Source organism: Eptatretus burgeri, unplaced genomic scaffold (genome assembly GCF_056783735.1).
Source record: "Eptatretus burgeri isolate ZD-2024b unplaced genomic scaffold, Ebu_testis_v1 Ebu_testis_scaffold_3164, whole genome shotgun sequence".
Classification (NCBI taxonomy): Eukaryota; Metazoa; Chordata; class Myxini; order Myxiniformes; family Myxinidae; genus Eptatretus; species Eptatretus burgeri.
In genome coordinates, this window is record NW_028225112.1 from 147152 (window position 1) to 157177 (window position 10026).

General features: G+C 49.2%; 1 protein-coding gene across 18 annotated transcripts in view; it reads left to right on the forward strand.

Moving 5' to 3' along the window:
• DNAH3 (dynein axonemal heavy chain 3) overlaps positions 1-9674 on the forward strand; it is a 126982-nt gene extending 117308 nt beyond the window's left edge. For 17 of the 18 annotated variants that reach the window (XM_085868513.1, XM_085868505.1, XM_085868514.1 and 14 more), the window contains 10 exons: positions 1086-2988; positions 5184-5409; positions 6005-6249; positions 6394-6510; positions 6632-6789; positions 6986-7153; positions 7521-7663; positions 7744-7948; positions 8919-9056; positions 9239-9674. In XM_085868513.1, coding sequence (XP_085724639.1) covers positions 1086-2988; positions 5184-5409; positions 6005-6249; positions 6394-6510; positions 6632-6789; positions 6986-7153; positions 7521-7663; positions 7744-7948; positions 8919-9056; positions 9239-9592 — 3657 coding nt within the window. In that variant the 3' untranslated portion in view covers positions 9593-9674. Of the gene's footprint in view, positions 1-1085; positions 2989-5183; positions 5410-6004; positions 6250-6393; positions 6511-6631; positions 6790-6985; positions 7154-7520; positions 7664-7743; positions 7949-8918; positions 9057-9238 lie in introns of those variants that run through there. The other variant, XM_085868523.1, reaches the window with a different exon arrangement.
• The last annotated feature ends 352 nt before the right edge of the window (positions 9675-10026 follow it).

Sequence of the window (10026 nt, forward strand, 5' to 3'; positions counted from 1 at the left end):
TGAGATGAAGATGTTTGGGGAGTTAGGAAAAGTTTGTGCCCAACATGGGGCATGAACTCACAAACCTGGAATTAATAGTCCTTACTCACTAAACTGAGCAGTCGGGGACATGAGTGCTTTTCACATGATCTCCCCTGTTGTTAACCTCCGCCATCTTCGAAGATGGATGGAGGTTACTGTTTTCACCCCTGTCTGTTTGTTTGTTTGTTTGTTTGTGAACAGTATTACGGAAAAACTCCTCGACGGATTTCGACGAAACTTGGTGGGGGGGGTTAGGTATGGTCCAAGGATCATGCCATTAAATTTTGGACCCCCCCCAAAAAAAATTGTTAGAGAAAAATTTTTTTTTTGCATTTCTTCATGTTTTAAGTGATTTCCAACCCCCCCCCAAAAAAAATTGTTACCCCCCCCAAAATAGATTTTTTTTTTGCATTTCTACATGTTTTAAGTGATTTCCAACCCCCCCCCAAAAATTTTGTTACCCCCCCCAAAAAAAATTGTTGGAGAAAAATTTTTTTTTTTTGCATTTCTGCATATTTTAAGTGATTTCCAACCCTCCCTCTCCCCAAAAAATTGTTTGAGAATTTTTTTTTTGCATTTTTACATGTTTGAAGTGATTTCCAACCCCTCCCCCCAAAAAAAAGAAAAATTTTTTTTTTTGCATTTCTACATGTTTTAAGTGATTTCCAACCCCCCCAAAAAATTATTAGAGAAAAAAAAAATTTTGCAACTTTTTTTTCAACAAAATTTCGATTTTTTTTTTTTTTGCATTTTTACATGTTTTAAGTGATTTCCAACCCCCCCCCCCCTCCAAAAAAAATGTTGGAGAAAAGAACTATAACTCTGTCAGTACTGTTGACATCATATTTCATGAATAAGATATAAGGTTCACTTGGGTGACCCAGCAGTATTGGCGGCGGAGGTTTTGCACTCTCCTGAGTGCTCCCCCTCGAGTTCTGCATGGTTTATAAAGATTGGATTTGGACAATATGTGGCCAAAAAGAGACAAAGGTCCGATGAGCACAACAACATGACACATAATCCTGAGAATTGATTAAAAAAGCTGAAGTCCGATTTATTTTCAGGTCGTGGCACCGAAGAAGGTGTGTCTGAATGATGCTGAAGCAGAGGTGTGTGTTCAAAATGCAAAGCTCAATGAGAAACGGACCGAACTTAAGGTTCTGGAAGACAAGCTCGGGGCCCTGAACGATGAGTTTGAGGCGATGAACACCAACAAGCTGAAACTGGAAGCCAACATCGAGTTGTGTTCTTGCAAGCTCGAACGTGCTGAGAAGCTCATTGGGGGTCTTGGGGGAGAAAAAGACCGGTGGACCGAAGCAGCACGTCTTCTGGATGTAACGTACACCAACCTAACAGGTGACGTGTTGCTCTCTGCCGGAACCGTGGCCTACCTTGGAGCTTTCACCACTGACTATCGTCGCGAATGCTTAGATGATTGGCTCAGCTTCTGCAAGAGGTGCCTCATACCTTGTTCTGATACCTTCTCGTTGAGTCATACCCTCGGTGACCCGGTTGAGATCCGAGCTTGGCAGATCTCTGGATTGCCCTCTGACGCTTTTTCAGTGGATAATGGGATTATCATCTCGAACTCCCGTCGATGGCCACTCATCATTGACCCCCAAAAGCAGGCCAACAAGTGGGTGAAAAACATGGAGAAGGACAACAAACTGGTGATTCTGAAGCCGTCAGATGCCACGTTTGTAAGAAGCCTTGAAAACGCCATCCATTTTGGTCATCCGGTCCTCCTGGAGAACGTCGGTGAAGACCTTGATCCCATGTTGGAGTCTGTTCTCCTCAAACAGACCTTCAAACACCAAGGTGGGGATTACATTCGACTTGGGGAGAAGATCATTGAGTATTCACACGAATTCAGGTTCTACATGACAAGCACGCTGCGCAATCCGCACTACCTTCCGGAAGTGGCGGTCAAAGTGTGTCTGCTCAACTTCATGATCACTCCGATGGGTTTGGAGGACCAGCTGCTCGGGATTGTTGCAGCGAAGGAGAAACCCCAGTTGGATGAAATGAAAAACCAGTTGATAGTGCAAGGGGCATCGAACAGAAAACAGCTCAAAGAAATCGAGGACAAGATCCTGCAGGTGTTGTCTTCATCTGAGGGAAATATCCTGGAGGATGAAACTGCGATCCAAGTGTTGTCCTCCTCCAAGACTCTTTCCGAAGAGATATCGGCGAAGCAGAAGATTTCCACGGCGACCGAGAAAGAGATTGACGAGACTCGCTTCGGTTACAGACCGGTCGCGGTGCACTCGTCCATCATCTTCTTCTGCATATCTGATCTCACCAACATTGAGCCGATGTACCAGTACTCCTTAAGCTGGTACATAAATCTCTTCGTCCATTCAATTTTGCACAGTAGAAAATCCGATGTCCTCCAGCAAAGGATTGAGATGATTACCAGTCACTTCACGCTCGGCGTGTACAACAGCGTCTGCCGCTCGCTCTTTGAAAAGGACAAGTTGCTCTTCTCGCTGCTGCTAACAATTGCTCTTCTGAAAGGAAAGGGAAGGTTGGATGACAACGTCTGGCGCTTCCTCCTCACCGGTGGCATGGCCTTGGAGAACCCGCATATTAATCCAGCGCCCGATTGGCTTACGGATAAGGCGTGGTCAGATATCGTTCGTGCTTCGAATGTCGAGGGCCTCTCCGGTCTGCATCAGCACGTGGTCAAGAACATTACCTCCTGGAAGGCCATTTATGATTCAGCGACTCCGCACACCGCGAGGCTTCCTGGGATTTGGGATTCTCTCGGCGGTCTGCAGAGACTCGTCGTTCTCCGGTGCTTCCGCCCGGACAAGATCATCCCCGCCGTGCAGGACTACATCTCGAGGAGCATCGGCAGCGAGTTCATCGAGCCTCCGACCTTTGACCTCGTCAAGAGTTTTGCTGACTCCAGCTGCTGCACGCCTCTCATCTTTGTGCTGTCTCCCGGTGCAGATCCGATGGCGGGTGAGATTAAATTTCATTCCCATAATTTTCTTTACATCTGTTTTCATCGTTCCTGTTTTAAAAAATACGCAATGTGTTCATCACGGAGGACTGTCACAAATCAACCGCAACTTGTAGCCGACTCTACCATATATCGACCAGTCCGGGCAGAGCAGGCAAATGACTCCTTCCGTTCCCAGATCATTTTTGAGCAGCTTGGTTTTTGTTTTTTTTAATGAACAAGTCGCATTGCATCTTGGCTATTGTCCTGTGATCCGTTTTGCTTACCAAAGCTGAGAAATCAAATCCTTCGTACTTCCTCGTTCAGTTCAAATTGAACCGACGACCTCTGATAGGCAAGTCCATCATCGTCCATGTCACAAGCCCACCACAATCCCCCAGCACTGGAGTTTGCTTATTTCCTTATAAATGGCCGATCTATCATACCAAGATACGCCATTTGCTTTCTGTCTGCGTGTATTTTTGACCACCCTGCATTCGGTCGTTACTTATCCAATCGAAACCAAACCTGACCGAAGGACTTCGGGTCACACGATGGAGGCTGCAGTGACTTCATTTGCCCCCCTCCCCAAGGGGGTTTCCTGCCTTGGGCGAAATCCATGTTGAGGTGTATATCTGTGTTAAGAGAGCTAATTGTGGAATTTTTCCAAGGCTGCTTCTCACAACAAAAGTAATAACAACACGAATGATGACAGCATAATATCAATATTATAATATCTGGTTGTTTGTCATCAACCACGCTGCTGTCCTCGCTGTCTGTCACCTGTTGTAGGTGGACAAAAGGCTCAAAGTTGCGTCCGACATCAACTCTTGGAACTCTTGCAATCTTGGAAACTGGGAAAAACATGGAATCTTGGATGGAAAATTGACATCACGCAAACATCCGCCAGATTTTATTGCGACGCATCATTGTGCTTAATTCAACGAATAACTGACGTACTTCATCCACCCGAAGGATACATAAAGGGATAAGTTGTCATGTTCACGCAGATTCAAGCTGATTAACTCACAGCCCGGACAACCTCGAGATGTTTACCTGTTTATTTCCGCAATTTCCACCTCGCCTTGATAACTTCCATTTCAACATTCTATCTGAAGCATGAGTTCAAGGAAAATGGGAGTTCTGGACCGTCAGTTTAGGACCTAGCCCTTGGGTGGAGGGCTCGGGGTACCGCCTGTTGCTCCGGACGTCCTGATTGACGTTCTCGACCAAGACCAATACGTACCCTGTGTGTGGTCGCGCCGTCTCAGCAGTCAGATGTGACCGAGTGACGTTAATGCCAATATGTAAAGAAAATAATGTCTAAAGGAGAAAGGTGGGAAAGAAGAGTTCAGGCCAGTTTGAGTTGACGTTCCAACGGCCTTACCCGAGCCACACGCCTCAAGGCTGACACTTCACCGCCACCTCTCCCTCTCTCTGGAAGGATTCTCAAACTTCGCAAACAAACAAACTGGAGCAATTCCTGCAACACCTTGAAGCCACACGTTGCTTCAGGTCGGCTCAGGTGACACTCAGGAGGCGGAAACGCTTCTGCTCCTCCTTCCGACCAACGTGTCCCAATGAGGCTTTCCTCCGCCTCAGTGTCTTCAAAACAGACAGTGCCTCCAACAGGTGGCCCTCGGAGGGATCACTCAAATCCTCAACGAGGTCTCATCGCACAGGCTAGGTCTCTCATCACGCAGGCCAGACGCGCGTCCTCTGTTCCTTTCCCGCCTTTTTCTCTCCCAAACTCCTCACGCTCGCCTTTCCACCCGCTGCCACGGCTCTCGGTTCTTCCTCTTTATTCTACTTTCACCCTCTCCAAAATCCACACAGTATCGCCGCATGAGATAATGTCGAGGCCTCGAAAAGAGAACAGAAAGAGAAGGGGAACGAAGACCCCGCAGAGCAGAAGGAGCGAAAACAAATCAAGAAAAAAAAACAGCAAGAAGGAAACCCAGAAACCCAACCCACACAATACCCCCCCCCCCCTGAATGTAACACTATACTCGACTCAGTATTAATGTACTTTCGTCTTGATGTGCTGGTATGTCTGCCGAGACGGCTTTGCCGTCACGCTTGTTTGTCTCCCGTAATGGCAGACCCTAACCCTAATCCTGACCTTAACCCTCACCCTAATGGGGAATCGAGGCCAAGAGAGGTTCATCTTTAGCATTTGTCCATTCTTTTGTTCGTGCGCCATTTCTTCCACAAGGTTTGCTGAAGTGTGCCGAAGACATCGGCATGGGCGGCTCCCGGACACGGATCATATCATTGGGTCAGGGCCAGGGCCCGTTCGCCGAACGCGTGATCGACGAAGCGATACGTGCCGGGACGTGGGTGGTGCTGCAGAACTGCCACCTTTGCGCCAGCTGGATGCCGATGCTCGAGAAAATCTGTGACGATGTCATCGTACCTGAAAATACTGACGAGAACTTCAGGTATGGACCGGTCCGAATCACCTTACCGCGAGGTTTCGACAACCCGCTCGGCTCTCTTTTTTCATCACGAACCCGTTCGTATACGCGATGCAGTGCCAGCATGGCTGTGATGCTGATGCAGTGGCCCTCATGGGCTGACCTCGAAGCCGTCTAGCCTGGGTTTGAATCCCGACGCGGCCGTTAACTGTCATCCTCGTGTTTCACAGGTAGGGTGATTCAACAATGGGCGCGCCGTCCCTAAAATGGACGTTCAACGAGAATTCCGTCTGCCGGACAAATAAACATCCCACGGTGTCGTTCGCGAAGAGTAGGCGAGTTTTGCGCCAGCACCCTGGCCAAGTTCCAAATTCCCGCCCGAACTCGCGGAGGGCACTGCATCAGCGGCACATCCGCTGGGGCTGAATAACGCGCGTCTTCGTCCGTTTAGATAAGGAGGCGGGCTTCAGATGTGAAGAGGTGCCTGTTGCAGATCCAATGCGGGATCCCCCATTGTGGATGGTTGGTTCAAAACGCAGGTGCGACCAACGCTTGAAAATGGCGGTCACCACGCATGTGCCGAACGTGATGTTTGACTCTTTTTCTCATCTGCCCACAGACTTTGGCTGACGAGTTATCCTTCGGATAAATTCCCGGTGAGCGTCCTGCAGGATGGTGTCAAGATGACCAACGAACCGCCAAGGGGCTTGCGTGCAAACCTCCTGCGATCGTATCTCGGTGACCCGATCTCCGACTCGGATTTCTTCAGCGGTTGCAGCAAGCCCGAGGCCTGGCAGAAACTTCTGTTTGGACTTTGCTTCTTCCATGCTCTGGTGCAGGAAAGAAGGACATTTGGCCCTCTGGGTGAGAATCATTTTTAGGGGACATTGTTTTGTTTTTGGTTGTTTTTTTTTCTTGAACTATAAAATCAATAAACAATAAGCAGTTGGTATGATGATGATGATGATGATGATCGCATGCGAATCCCCCCCATGATTGATCTTCCAGGATGGAACATCCCGTACGAGTTCAACGAGTCGGACCTGCGTATCAGCATGCGGCAGATCCAGATGTTCCTCAACGAGTACGAGCGCGTACCTCTCGAAGCTTTGAGATACCTGACTGGTGTGCATTTCGTAACCGATATATCCCACGTGCCACATACAACTGTCTGGATGGTATCAACATGGAAAGCATTTTACGAACTCTTACTCCAACACGTCGGTGGACTGTCCTGCTCCCACAGGAGAATGCAATTATGGAGGCCGAGTGACGGACGACAAAGACCGCCGGCTGCTCAACTCACTCCTCTCGAACTTCTACAACGAAGAGTTGCTTTCCTCGGGGATCTATAAACTCACGCTCAGTGGGGTCTACTTCGTTCCACTCGGAGGACCTTATGAGGTTCGCAACTTGGACCCCCCCAAGTGTCTGAACTCGTGTGAACCATTTCGAGCTGGAATATCTCCCCTGAGTGGTTGTTGTTCTCGTGTTGCTTTCTTTTTGTCTTTGTCCTTACGTTTCCATGACAGTCCTTGAGCGTTTTGCTTGGATTTTTGAAAAACCCGTCCTTCCCCTCTTTGCCTTCCTCGATATGTAGTCGTACGTGGACTACATCCGCAGTCTGCCGAATGTCACGCCACCCGAGGTGTTTGGTCTGCACGAGAACGCGGACATCACCAAGGACAACCAGGAGACCAATCATTTGTTCAACAGTGTGCTGCTCACCCTGCCACGGCAATCTGGAGCTCATGGAAAATCCCCGCAGGTCACCTAGTCACACCGGGTGCTCGAACCCACATCATCACCACCTTCACCTGAACCACACCGCTCAACAACCGCGTAACAGCATATAATAGTCATGGCAAGTGTTGAAAATTATCACATCAGGAAGGAGACAGTCAGCAGCACACACTACAGGCAAATAGGTATATATGGATTTGTTCGGACAGAGGGACACGAGGCCTGGTGATCAGGTGTGGGAGAAGGGGTTAAAGTGGGAATTTGAACACTGGTTCCGACACAAGGACGTGCAAGAAGGTGTTTGAAGGATCAAGGCACACGGAGGTGGAGGATGTGGGAGGGAACGCAGTAGATTCACTTTTTGAATTAATTTTGACCCTTGACTTCTGCAGGCGGTCGTTGAGGACATGGCGGCAGACATCTTGTCAAAGCTCCCTGCGAACTTTGACCTCGAGATGGTGATGACCGTCTACCCAATGGTGTACAATGAATCCATGAACACCGTCCTGCGGCAGGAACTCATCCGCTTTAGTCGGTACGAAGACCTGTTTGGGTCTCCAGGGTACGGGAAGCTCAGAGGTCTTTACGACGATGCGTATACTTCTTTCCTTCCAGGTTGACTGCTGTAGTTCGAGACAGTTTGCTCAATATCTGCAAAGCCATCAAGGGTCTTGTCGTGATGTCTGCCGAGCTGGAGAACGTCTTCAACAGCATGCTCATCGGCAGGATACCGGCATTGTGGACCGCGAGGTCTTACCCTTCGCTGAAACCTCTTGGCGGCTACGTGGCTGATCTCCTGGCAAGGCTTTCTTTCTTCCAGGTACTCACACCTCATGGTCACGGGATCCGAATGGTGATGGGAAGGTTTAGATATGGGAAGAGCGCCGACATTTTCCAAGATTGTTTTGTTCACGTGACAATAATTTTCGCCAAATGCTGTTTCCGTGTTGAAGTCGAGGTCTCTGTCTGTCTGCTTTCTGTCCCAAAAAGCACTCGAGAGCAGAAACGTGCAATTATTTATTTGAGTCGAGACTCTGTGGCTTCACCCAAAGGGCGGAGGAGCTCCTTGTGAGCCAACGGCCATCCAGACCTCGTGGCCAACTGTGTCTGCGGACGTCCTCCTGCAGTTGTGTTACTTTTTATTAGGAGGTTGGAGACAGGATTTGCACTCCGGCCACCGGAAAACCCTTCATTCCGCAAAACGTACTAAAAGCACCAAAAAAAAAAAATCTGAAAACCCACTCCATGGGAGAACCTCCTGTGCAGCTTCCCTTCGCAGGGCAGCTCACCGGATGACTGGATGGGGGCAAATCCTTCGGGACCCAGGCAACATTCCCAGGTAAGATTGCGGTAGTGTGTGTCAGGGTGGTGCTGAGGTGTCGTCCACCAGACGGTGATCTCCTTGGGTTAACCTGAGGCTGTCCCTTCGGGTGGGTGGTTTATGGTTTCAGCGTGCACAGGCTCATCGCTGGACTTGGTATTCCACCACTGGCGGTGTGGCAAAGGAGATTGACCATGTGCTCGTTGATGGTCGCTGGAGGATTATCGAGAACTGCAGGGTCCACCGGAGTGCTCAGTTCCTCAATCCTGACCACCGGCTTGTTGTAGTAACTCTGAAGTTGCAGCTCAAATCTGGGAGAACGGTGCCGTCCCAGCCTCGGCTGGATGTTGGCAAGCTCTAGGACGAGAGGGTAGTTGAGGAGTTCGGACTTAGTTTGGATGAGGACAATCGACTCCACCATGAGAGCCAACATCCGATGATTGCCTTCGTCGAATTTTGTGCACCGCAGGACTGGATCGACCATGGACCACCAAATGTCTTCTGGATCTCAGGATTCTACTTCACACAATCGTTCCTGACCGGTGTGTCCCAGAATTACGCTCGAAAGCACTCCATCCCCATCGACCATATCGCCTTCCAATTTCAGGTAAAATTGCTGTGGACACACCTGCTGGTGGTTGTTGTTATTGTTATTGCTGTCGTCGTCGCAACATTATGCGCACTTTCTCGATGGTATGTTTGTTTTCCCCCCATCCCTTTCTCTAGTCCACACACATAATGCCTCCATACCTGTCTCGTTCACCTGTTTTACTCATCCTACCCTGGTAGGTGACGCAACAGGAAACCGAAATGGCAGAGAAACCAGAAGATGGTGCCTACATCAAGGGCTTGTTCCTCGAGGGTGCACGCTGGGACAGAGATCGCGCAGTCCTCGGCGAGTGCTTGTTGAAGGTCTTCCATGATCCACTGCCTGTGCTGTGGTTGCGACCGGGTGATCGTTCGACGTTCGTTCGACATGCTACGTACGCATGCCCCGTGTACAAGACCAGCGCTCGCCGAGGGACACTTTCCACCACGGGCCATTCCACCAATTTTGTCCTGTCTTTGGACCTGCCGTCAGACCGACCCTCCAGGCACTGGATCACTCGTGGTGTTGCAGCACTTTGCCAGCTCGATGATTGACCGTGAATTCCTTCCCGTTGTGCAATGTTTCGTGTACCTTTTGTTTTCTGATTGGTATTAAATTAATGATCAATATTTCTGATTCCAGAAGTGGTCTATCTTTCTAAAATACCGGTTTGGCATTGAGAATTTTTTTTTTTTTCGCAAAGTATCCCTTTAACACGGGGGATCTCTTCCATTGTTACATCGGTTGGTTCGAGGAGAAAATACGGCATCTGTACGGGCCACCATTACATCTGTACGGGCCACCATTACATCTGTACGGGCCACCATTACATCTGTACGGGCCACCATTACATCTGTACGGGCCACCATTACATCTTTACGGGCCACCATTACCTCTGTATGGGCCACCATTACATCTGTACGGGCCACCATTACATCTGTACAGGCCACCATTACATCTGTACGGGCCACCATTACATCTGTATGGG